The sequence below is a fragment of the Gorilla gorilla genome, chromosome 11 (assembly GCF_029281585.2).
Source record: "Gorilla gorilla gorilla isolate KB3781 chromosome 11, NHGRI_mGorGor1-v2.1_pri, whole genome shotgun sequence".
In the NCBI taxonomy this organism is placed as follows: domain Eukaryota; kingdom Metazoa; phylum Chordata; class Mammalia; order Primates; family Hominidae; genus Gorilla; species Gorilla gorilla.
Genome location: NC_073235.2, coordinates 32394033 through 32406095, shown reverse-complemented (window position 1 = coordinate 32406095; position 12063 = coordinate 32394033). Strand labels below are relative to the sequence as shown.

The 12063-nt window shown below is 44.8% G+C and overlaps 1 protein-coding gene across 5 annotated transcripts in view; it reads left to right on the top strand.

Moving 5' to 3' along the window:
* The window catches only part of FAM168B (family with sequence similarity 168 member B), a 45681-nt gene that overhangs the window by 20778 nt on the left and 12840 nt on the right, over positions 1–12063 (top strand). For all 5 annotated transcript variants that reach the window (XM_031008719.3, XM_019022294.4, XM_019022295.4 and 2 more), the window contains exon 3: positions 953–1036. In XM_031008719.3, coding sequence (XP_030864579.1) covers positions 953–1036 — 84 coding nt within the window. The remainder of the gene's footprint in view (positions 1–952; positions 1037–12063) is intronic.

The window sequence follows — 12063 nt, the reverse complement described above, 5'->3', positions numbered from 1 at the left end:
GACTTTGTGCAGTGAAGTCAGATGAGGGTAACAGGACCTAGCGCGTGATACCCTTAGCACTCTTACTACTCTTGCTAAGTAATTATGTGATTAGAGTTTGGAATGAAACTTCCAGAAATGTTATAATTGAGGCTGGACGCGGTGGCTTACGCCTGTAATCCCAGCACTTCGGGAGGCTGAGGTGGGTGGATCATGAGGTCAGGAGTTCGAGACCAGCCTGGTCAACATGGTGATACCTCGTCTCTACTAAAAATACAAAAATTAGCTGGGCGTGGTGGTAGATGCCTGTAATCCCAGCTACTCGGAAGGCTGAGGCAGGAGAATCGCTTGAAACGGAGGTTGCAGTGAGCCGAGGTCGCGCCGCTGCACTCTAGCCTGGGCAACAAGAGTGAAACTCTGTCCCCCTCCAAAAAATAAATAAAAATAAAATATATAATTGTTACCTATCAAAATTCTGAGGGAAAGCCAGGCGTGGTGGCTCACACCTATAATCCCAGCACTTTGGGAGGCCGAGGCGGGTGGATCAACTGAAATCAGGAGTTCAAGACCAGCCTGGCTAACGTGATGAAACCCCGTCTCTACTAAAAATAGAAAAATTAGCCAGGTGTGGTGACACAAACCTGTAATCCCAGCTCTTCGGAAGGCTGAGGCAGGAGAATCGCTTGAACCTGGGAGGCAGAGGTTGCAGTGAGCCAAGATCATGCCATTGCACTCCAGCCTGGGCAATGAAAGTGAAACTCTGTCTCAAAAGATGACAACGATAAAAAGAACAAAGTTCTGCGGGAAGAAGACAACTAGAGACATGCTGTTGGCCACACATAGTGCTCTTGGGGCTGCTTAAGTCTGTGGAGTTTTGGGGAAGAAGGTAAGAGCGATGGCTTTGCAGGAGCTCTAGTGATTGTGTGTCACTACTTCAGTTGATGACATGAGATTGTTCTGTATTTTTCTTCAGCTGGTTTTCCCATGGGCTATGCAGCAGCAGCTCCTGCCTATTCTCCTAACATGTATCCTGGAGCGAATCCTACCTTCCAAACAGGTATGTGCTGGGTGGTAAAATGCTTTGTACGTACAGCTGGGAGAGAAAGGTGAAGGGGTGGATTTTGAGAGGGGTGGGTATAGAATTAGGACTTGGTTGAGTCGATTTCTCAAGTTCATTAAATTAGCCTGTTGATAAGTGCAACAAAAGCTTAATTCTTACTGCACTGAAGCTTTATATACTGTGTTTCTCATGTCCTCCCACAAGGCAAATCTGTAATCACTAGGTTGTTAACTTTGCCAGAGCATCTGTTCATGAAATAGTATCACCTACTAGAAACTGAAGAATTTCTTGCCATGCCAACAGGTGGAATTTCCATGTTAATGTTTTTAGAGATAATTTTTGATTAGACTACTTTAGCACTCTGATTATATTTTTTTAAAAAGTTTATTTTCCATGTAAGGTATAGATGAATATTTTTAGATTTTGGAAATCACTGTTAATATTAAAAGTGGAATTGGTTTGGGTCTGAATCTTGAGGAGATTGGTTATTTAGTGGGATTTCCTCCTAGGAGCCTGCACTCTCTGGTGTTGGTTCCTTTTGGACTTTTTTCACCCACACGGGGCTTTGCCTTTCTGCCGCAGCAGTGGTGATGCACACTCTGATCTGAGGCTGTGGTTTGGTCTTAATCCTGGGACTGCTGGGGCAGCTTTATCCCTCAACAGTAGCTTCACACAGTTAACTTTGACAGAGGAGGAGACAACAGCAGTGTCGTTTCCCCAGATTCTTCCGGTTTTGTTAATCATAAAATTCTGCCTTTATATTCTGTCCTTACATCCATCTCTTCGTTTCCATTTCCACTTCCACTATGACCCTATGACCACCCTTGTTCAGACCGTAGTTCACACCCTGAGAAAAACCTTCTTGACTTGGTCTTCCTGCTCCCAAGCTTTCTCTCCCCGGGTTAGTGTTCTTCCCATTTAAACCAGAGCGATGCTCCCAGATGAATTTTTCTCAGTGGTTTCCCATGACTATGAGACACAGTTATGCCAAGAGTCTCGACTTTCAGTCCCTAGCTGTTTGCCACATTGGCCCATTTTTTCCCTTTAGAGTGGTTTTCCTTTTGTGTTTTGCCTTGAAAGAACCATCCATCTCGTAGTGTATATTAGCAGTTCATTCCTTTTTATTGTCAGGTAGTATTTTGTTGTATGGAAATAAATACTTCAGTTTGCTTATCCATTTACCATGTGATGAACATTTGGGTTATTTGCAATTTTGGGCTATTACAAATGAAAATGCTATTAATATTAAATGCAGGTTATTGTGTGAACATACGCTTTGATTTCTCTTGAGTAAATAAATACAGAGGATTTGAGTGGCTGGTTATTATGGCAAGTGTATATTTAACTTTGTGAGAAACTGCCAGACTGTCTTCCGAAGTGGTGGTACCATTTTACATTCCTACCAGCAGTGTTTGTGAGTTGCGGTTCCTCCACATCCTTAACAACACTTGGTGTGGTCAGTCTTTTTAATTCTAGCCATTCTAGTGAATGTGTAGCAGTATCTTTTCATGTGCGTATTTGCCTTTTGTATGTCTTTGGTGAAGAATTTGCTTTTACTGTATGTCAGTTATTCTTTTCTTATCGTTGAGTTTTGAGAGTTCTTATCAGATATATGCGTGTTTTCTCCCAGTCTGTGGCTTTTTCATTCTTTTAACAGCGTCTTTTAAAGAGCAGGGGTTTTAAAAGTTTAGGCTGGGCGCGGTGGCTCACGTCCGTAATCCCAGCAATTTGGGAGGCTGAGGCGGGTGGATCATGAGGTCAGGAGTTCGAGACCAGCCTGGCCAACATGGTGAAACCCCGTCTCTACTAAAAATACAAAAATTAGCTGGGCTTGGAGGCGCGCTCCGGTAATCCCGGCTACTCGGGAGGCTGAGGCAGGAGAATCACTTGAACCCAGGAGACAGAGGTTGCAGTGAGCCGAGATCGTGCGATAGCATTCCAGCCTGGGCGACGGGGTGAGACTCCGTCTCAACCAAAAAAAAAAAGTTTGATGAGGGTTAGTCGTTTTATGGATCGTGCTTTTGGTACCATACTTAATAAACCGGTGTAACTTGGCTGGGCGCAGTGGCTCACGCCTGTCGTCCCAGCACTTTGGGAGGCCGGGGCGGGTGGATCATGAGGTCAGGAGATCGAGACCATCCTGGCTAACACAGTGAAACCCCCTCTCTACTAAAAATACAAAAAATTAGCTGGTCATGGTGGCGGACTCCTGTAGTCCCAGCTACTCCAGAGGCTGAGGCAGGAGAATGGCCAGAACCCGGAATGCGGAGCTTGCAGTGAGCTGAGATTGCGCCACTGCACTCCAGCCTGAGCGACAGAGCGGGACTCCGTCCCCAAAAAAAAAAACAAAAGAGAAAGAAACCTGTGTAACCTAACTTCACAAAGATTTTCTTCTTTTTTCTTGTAGAAGTTTTACACTTGTAGGTTTTACATTTATGTCTGTGACCCATTTGCAGTTAATTTTTGTGTATGATGGTAGGAATGGATTGAAGTTTATATCTTTGGCATACGTATCAATGTGGCATGTGATGATCATGCCGTAGACCACCATAACGTAAGTTACTCTTCTAGGATTTTCAGAGGTAGCCCACTTTTACTCATTTCTTCATGGAGCACAAATCAGTGTGAAAATGTACTTAAAACTTTCAACTTTTTTATTTTACAAGAAGAACCTTGAGTTGATTTCAGGCTGACAGAGCTGTTCTTGCCAAAAATGTGCAACACTGCCTAGCAGAGGCAGGGTGGAGGCTGAGTGCTGCTGACACCTTCCCCCCTTGGGTGCCTGTGGGGGCCATTCTGTGGAACATGGGCCACCCATCTCATTATTATTTTGAGACAGGGTCTTGCTCTGTCGCCCAGGCTGCAGTGCAGTGGTGCAGTCACGCCTCACTGCAGCCTCGACTTTTCAGGCTCAAGCAATGTTCCCACCTCAGCCTCTCGAGTAGCTGGGATTACAGGTGCACGCCACCACACCTGGCTAATTTTTCTATTTTTTTGTAGAGATGGTTTTCACTATGTTGTCTAGGCTGGTCGCAAACTCCTGGACTTAAGTGATCCTCCTGCCTCAGCCTTCCAAAGTGCTGGGATTATGGCCGTGAGCTACCATGCCCAGCTTGTCACCCATCTTTTCGAACATCTCTCCTTTCTCATAGGGAGGTAAGGCCTGTGTTGTCCCTTTTCCAAGACTGCTCTCAAATTGTTCCTGTAATCCAGAAGCTGGGACAGGCAGGTAGCAACTGCAGCTGCCCAAATGGCCTGCCTTGTTTAGAGGTGCATCTGCTGATGGGTGCCAGGCAGTTGTTAGGTGCCAGACTGCTGGCTCACCAGTGCCAGATCTTCTGGTCTTGTAGGAGAAGCTGTGAAATTGGTGAATGAAAAATATAAGGCAGCTGGGCACGGTGGTTTTCATGCCTGTAATCCTAGCACTTTGGGATGCCAAGGTGGGCACATCACTTGAGGCCAGGAATTCAAGACCAGCCTGGCCAATATGGTGAGACCCCATCTCTACTAAAAATACAAAAATGAGCCGAGTGTGGTGGCACACACTTGTAGTCCCAGCTGTTCAGGAGGCTGAGGCAGGAGAATCACTTGAACCTGGGAGGCAGAGGTTGCAGTGAGCCAAAATCGCACCACTGCACTGCAGCCTGGGTGACAGAGCGAGAGACTGTCTCAAAAAAAGAAAAAAGAAAAAGTCTTTCTGATGTCCCACAAGTGCTGTTGTCCATCTAACCTGAGTCTGGACCACAGCTGTGTGCCCATCTTTTTCTGGTATCCTCTCTGTTTTCATGTCTTGGGTGTTTGTTTTTAAGAGACGGGGGTCTTGTGGTTTCACCCAGGGTGAAGTCCAGTGGTACAGTTACAGCCTTTTTCTGCTGAGTTCAAGGGATTTTCCCAACGCAGCCTCCGAAAGCGTTGGGATTACAGGCATAAACCACCACACCCAGCTTCATGTTTTGAATTTTTTAACTCCCTTTTCAGTGAGCCTTTCCCTTTTTCTGATGAGCAAGCCAAAATTATCAGTATAAAAAATTTAAAAGAGAAGTTTTTCTCCCTTCCTGCTGCTTTTTCTCTGTCTCTCTCTGAAGGTGTGTGGAGGTGGGTGTGTATGTGTGTGTGTGTGTGTGATAGGATCTCACTTTGTTGCCTAGGCTGGAGTGCAGTGGCATGAACTTGGCTCACTGCCAAGCAATCCTGCCTCAGCTTCCCAAGTACCTGGAACCTTAGGCACAAGTCACCACACCTAGATTATTTTTTAAAAACTTTTGTAGAGATGGGGGTCTCACTGTATTGCCCAAGCTGGTTTCAAATTCCTGAGCACAAGCAATCCTCTCATCTTGACCTCTCAAAGTGTTGGGATTACAGGAGTGAGCCACTACACCCGGCCCCTGCTGCTTTCTTGATCTTGCCGTTCAGTTTGCACCCAATGCTGACTTGTGGTTTCGACGCTGTATATGCGGAGTCTGACTTCAGAGCACTTTTGTAATCCAAATGCCACGTATTTCTTAGCCCTCTTCCAATTGTGATATAAGAGGATTCTGAGACCCTTGTGATGAGATGTCTTTTGCTGAAGAATTCTATTTTTCAGAATCTGGGAATGGAGAAGGTGTCATTCATTTTGTCCTCCTGAACAAGGCTGTGTATGCACACATCAAGAGTGGTGATATGGTTTGGCTGTGTCCCCACCCAAATCTCATCTTGAATTGTAGCTCCTGTAATCCCCACATGTCACTGGAGGGACCTGGTGGGAGGTAATTGAATCATGGGGGTGGATTTTTCCTGTGCTGTTCCCATGATAGTGAATAAGTCTCACGAGATCTGATGGTTTTATAAAGGGCAGTTCCCCTGCACACGTTTGCTCTTCCTTTGCCTTCCACCATGATTGTGAGGCCTCCCCAGCCATGTGTAACTGTGAGTCCATTAAACCTCTTTCCTTTATAAATTACCCAGTCTCGGGTATTTCTTTATTAGTAGTATGAGAATGAACTAATACAACTGGGCTGTCCATTTTTGGAATCAGAGCTTTGGATTGTGGAGTTAGCTAGATGTGGTTTATACTCCTGACTGTGTCACTCCCTGGGAAAGTTGTTTAACTTCACCCTTGGCGTTGGAATAATGAATAAATAACTCCTTGATTTGTTATGGGAGGATTTCAGCCCCAAGCCTACGATCAGGCGTAGATGTCAGCTGGGCCAGCACATTGAGGCCTCTGTTCTGGTCCTACTTAGAGTCACAAGTACCTGTAACTTATATTGGTAATGATGATCTGAAATTGTCAAAACAGTCTGTTCTTTGTAATAAGCTCTACACACAAGGTTGTTTAGATATTTATTACATTAGCACTTATTTTTAAAAGGTACAAATTTAGGCCGGGTGCAGTGGCTCATGCCTGTAATCCCAGCACTTTGGGAGGCCGAGGCGGACGGATCACGAGGTCAGGAGATCGAGACCATCCTGGCTAACACGGTGAAACCCCATCTCTACTAAAAATACAAAAAATTAGCCAGGTGTGGTGGTGGGCGCCTGTAGTCCCAGCTACTCGGGAGGTTGAGGCAGAAGAATGGCATGAACCTGGGAGGCAGAGCTTGCAGTGAGTGAGTCGAGATCGAGATCGCACCACTGCACTACAGCCTGGGCGACAGAGCGAGACTCCACTCAGTCTCCAAAAAAAAAAAAAAAAAAGATACAAATGTTGCAAAGAGTGATGGAGTGATGAAATAGCTTCCATGGTCATTGGTGTGTATGGCTGAGTGGAGGGTAAATTGGAGAAACTTCTTTGGAGGGCAGTTTGGTAGTGTATGTTAGAGAGAAGCTTAAAAATGAACCCTTTCGACCCACTTCTAGGAATGTATTCTAAGGGCAATGATTGGATGTGCAAACATTTATGTACAGGTACACATTTAATTACAAAGTGATGGTTTAATTAAACTGTTTATCACACAGTGTTTATCTGGTTTTAGTACTTGTTTATGGAGAATATTTAATGATAAGTGAAAATGGTTTACAGTAGAGCTCTCTTTTTTTTTTTTCTTTTTTTCTTTTTTTTTGAGTTGGAGTCTCGCTCTGTTGCCCAGGCTGGAGTGCAGTAGTGCGATCTGAGCTCACTGCAAGCCTTGCCACGTGGGTTCAAGCGATTCTCCTGCCTCAGCCTTCTGAGAAGCTGGAATTACAGGCGCTCTCCACCACGCCGGCTAATTTTTGTATTGTTAGTAGAGACGGGTTTCTCCATGTGTGTCAGGCTGGTCTTGAACTCCTGACCTCAGGCGATCCCGCCCACCTAAGCCTCCCAAAGTGCTGGGATTACAGACAGGAGCCCCCACGCCCGGCGTTTCTTTTCTTTTTGAACTCAGAATTATAGCCATAAAATGAAACCCTTGGTTTGTTTAAAAATTAAACTTCATGCATGGCAGCCGAGTGGGAGAGAATAGCCTTTGGAATATTAATAGTCTGTGAGGTCTTGTGGAGCCTGTTTCTTTCCGTCTTAAAGGTTTACATTCATAGAGGTAAAAGATTGCAGTGCTCCAAAAGGCTTTTAAAAATGAACAATAGCAGTTGCCTGCTCCCTTGTGGGAGCCCCCACATTTCGCTCCCCATGGGCAAACTCCAGCTCTTTAACTCTTTAAAGCTGCTTTTGCTCATGCCTTCCGTGCTTCCACATGACATGTTTCTGCTGTTCCCTGCTTCTTTTTTTTTTTTTTTGTAAAGTGGCACTGCTTTACTGAATTCTCACTTTGCTGCCCCGACCTTCCTTCACAGTTCTATTATTGTGGCCGCATCAGCACTGTTCACGGCTGTGTCCTCTGTGTGGCGATCCTGTTGTCCTGTGCCCTGTTGCAGTTTCTTCTGCATCTACTGCGGTGTCCCTGGAATTAATACTGTACTTATCTGGTGTCTTTGATTAGGTTTCTGTGACCATAGCATTAATTAAACCTCCAGCTACCCCTGATGTGTTGAGATCTCTTCTTAGCAATTTCAGATACTTGTGTGTTGTTTTCCTGGTGATCTCTGAAGCCCTCCCTTCCTGTCTCTTATCTGGACTGGTTGTCCTCTGGGCCAAACCCTGGGGGGGGGGTCACTGTTCTCATCATCCCAGGGCTTGCTTTTGCCTTTCCCTTCTGCCTGAGTTCTTTTCTTTTTTCCTCGTTTACTCTGGTTTTGGCGGGGGATTTTCTTCAGTAACCACCTGGGAGAGTATGGAAAAGTCACAATTTTGAGATTTTCCATGTCTAAAAACATTTTATTCTGCACGCACACTTCGTTGATGGTTGTCTGGATACAGAATTCTAGAGAGCAGTTATTTCCCCCCAGAATATTCAGGTGTTTGCTCAATGGCTTTCCAGCTTCCACCACTGTTGCTGAGAATTGGGATACCTTGTTGGTGCCTGATTGAGTGTAACCTTGGTTTTTCTTTGCTATTCTGTAGGATTTTTGCCTCCAGTGTTCAGAAATTTCATGATGCTGTGTTTTGGCACAGATCTTCTCTCCTCACATGTACTTCAGGCTTCTGAATTTTTTAAATTTTCTAAATAAATGTCTTTTTTTACTCAAAAAATTATTATAAAAAAATCCGCGTGGTACACAGTACTTTTGAAAAAAAAAAATGACCTATTTAAATAAAAAGTTTCTGGTTCCCGAACAGTTGGCATTCTAAAATCAGTGACCCTGTGCATGTCCTCTTCCCTGAGGGCACAGCCAGGGTCACTCACAGGTCTGGTGAAGTGGAAGGAGGGAGCGTCTGTTGTGTGCGCCGCCTGGGTTGCATCGGTACAGATGGGCTTCCTGGGGAGGGAGAATCTGAAAAGCTGTTGTTTTGGAAAGACCTAGCACTGAATGAATTTGATATTTCAGGGAGGCAGTGTATATTTTTGGGTACGATGAGGTAATTGTGTGTATTTATTTAAAGTTTGTGAAGTTCCTGTTGAGTTACTATGGAGGGATATGGTGGACTTAGTGCTGAATGAAAAAAAAAAAGGTGGCAAGCACACACTAAGTCTATTTTTAATTAAAAAAAATTTTTTACTTAGTGTTTTAAATTTTTAAAATTATTATTATTAGTTTTTAGAGACAGAGTCTTGCTCAGTCGCCCAGGCTGGAGTGTGGTTGCACAATCATAGCTCACTGTAACCCAGAATTGCTGGGCTCAATGAGCGATCCTCCTGCCTTGGCCTACTAAATCGCTGAGACTACAGGTACACCCCACCATGCCTTGCTAATTTTTATTTTGTAGAGACAAGGTCTCGCTATGCTGCTCAGGCCAGTCTCAGAACTCTTGGAATCAAGTTATCCTCCCATCTTGGCCTTCTAAAGTGTTGGGATTACAGGTGTGCACCATAGCTCTTGGCCCCACACTAAGTCTTAAATTGATAGGGAGACCTGTTTGCCTTACTTGAAATGCACTTGTCTTAAGTGCTGGCTAGAAAATGGTGTAATATTCATGCCTAAACCAAAGACCAAAAGTTTTCTGGTGAGCATTAGAACGTAGCCTCACAGTCATAAGAATAAACAGTAAGATAATATATATTAAAAACCATTGTTCTGATTAGAAATAGTTGGTGACTTTTTTCAACATTTTATTGTAAAAAATTTCAGATGTCACAGAAAAGTTGCAGAAATTTCACAGTGATCACCTATATATGGACTGCTAAGATTCTACGATTAAACTTTTTAAAGTCAACTTTTACAAGTAACATTTTACTTGTATCACATACACATTACTCCATCCATCCTTCAGTCCATCTTATTTTTTGATGGTTTTCATTTCAGAGTAAGTTGTGGGCCTCAGTATATCTTACCTCAATAACTTGAGCATGGACATCATTATTTGTTTAGTTCCTTTTTGGTTTTGTTTTTAAGTAAAATGTGCATGTGTGAAATGCACAAGTTTAGCATCCCATGCATTGCATGCTGAGTTGCATATGCATGCTTCCTTCTTGGAGCAGTCGCTCCTTTTGCTTCAGCAACGCCTACATGTAAGGTAGGTGTTGTAAGACACCTTGGGTAGGCCGGACGTGGCGGCTCATACCTGTAATCCCAGCACTTTGGGAGGCCGAGGCGGGTGGATCACTTGAGATCAGGACTTCGAGACCAGCCTGGCCAACATAGGTGAATCCAGTCTCTACTAAAAATACAAAAATTAGCTGAGCATGGTGGTGCATGCTTGTAATCCCAGCTACTCGGGAGGCTGAGGTAGAAGAATCGCTTGAACCCGGGAGGCAGAGGTTGCAGTGAGCTGAGATAGCACCGCTGCACTCCAACCTGGGCAACAGAGTGAGACTCCGTCTCAAAACAAAAACAAAAAAGACACCTTGGGTGATTGGATTGGGAAACCTAGGGCTAGCTGCAGGGATTTCTGCAGTGGGAGGCTTCCAGCAGAAGAAAAGGAAGACGTCGTAGGTGGGCCCCTCGACTGTGTATCCTAAGGAAATGAGGCATGAAAAAAGACTTCACGTTTTTTCAGTGGCTGTGGTGGGCCAGATGGGCACTTGTGGCTGAGAGACTCCCTCTTTGGAGAGAGGTGTTCTCAGATTTTCCTCACTTTGGTTTTATACTCTGTATTAGAGGTTTGTTCGGGTTGGCAGCTTGCATCTTCTCTTCACTCTGAGCTCTTTCTGCAGTTTGAAGAGTGATAAAAAGGTCAAGGACTTTCTTATTAGCAATGTTGATGGATGTAGGTCGTGGGTTTATTGCTTGTTTTGACTTCTTCTAACAGCTTTTCCTTTTTCTTTTCATTCTTTCTTTAGTGAATCAGTTTATCAGATAGAACTGTAACTTCTTGTTGCACATTGGCTGTATATATTGAACACGTCCAGTGGCATGGTTTAACTTTTTTTCCAGCCTATGCCTAACTGCCAGGCCATCTTCCAGATCAGCATCTTTCAGACTGCTATAGAATCCTTCCTGCTGATGGCCTTTTTAAAGGCTTGGCAAAATTTTGTATTCATCTTCTTCTTTTTCTTTTTTTTTTTTTCGAGACAGGGTCTCCCTCTGTTGCCCAGGCTGGAGTGCATTGCCGCAGTCTGTGCTCACTGCAACCTCCACCTCCCAGGTTCAACTGATTCTCCCACCTCAGCTTCCCGAGTGGCTGGGGCTACAGTCGTGTGGCCACCAAGCCTGGCTAACTTTTGTATTTTTAGTAGCAATGGGGTTTCACCGTGTTGGCCAGGCTGGTTTCAACCTCCTGACCTCAGGTGATCCGCCTGCCTCAGCCTCCCAAAGTGCTGGGATTGCAGGCATGAGCCACTGCGCCTGACTATAATTCATCTTCTAGGGGTGCGTTTGGGTGTGGTGATCCGTGGGCCCATTCAGCTAACTTCCTTGCCTGTTCTTTTACCTCATGCATGACTGTTGTTTCCATGGAGATTTTCTGGCTAGCGTACACGCTCTCGGTTGTGTGTCAGCATCTGAAAGTACTGTATACTTTTCACCTTGCTTATTTTTACTTTTTTTTTTTTTTTTAAATTTTGGAGGCGAGGTTTTGCCAGCTTGGCTAGGCTCGTCTTAACTCCTGGGCTCGTGTGATCTGCCCACCTCGGCCTCCCAAAGTGCTGGGATGACAGGCGTGAGCCACCACGCCCGGCTTTCCACCTTATTAAAAAAATTGGGCCAGGCGCGGTGCGTCACGTCTGTCATCCCAGCACTTTGGGAGGCCAAGGTGGGTGGATCACAAGGTCAGGAGATCAAGACCATCCTGGCTAACACGGTGAAACCCCGTCTCTACCAAAAAAAAAAAAAAAATTAGCCGGGCTTGTTGGTGGGCGCCTGTAGTCCCAGCTACTCAGGAGACTGAGGCAGGAGAATGGCGTGAACCCGGGAGGCGGAGTTTGCAGTGAGCTGAGATTGCGCCACTGCACTCCAGCCTAGGCAACTGAGCGAGACTCCGTCTCAAAAAAAAAAAAAAATTTATGTATACAGAAAAGTTGAGCGGACAATACAGTGGATGTCCATAGTACCCACCACTTAGATTCCCCAGTGATCTTTCCCCATATTTACCTTACGTAAGGATGAGTGTTGTGTGGTTTTTCTTTTAT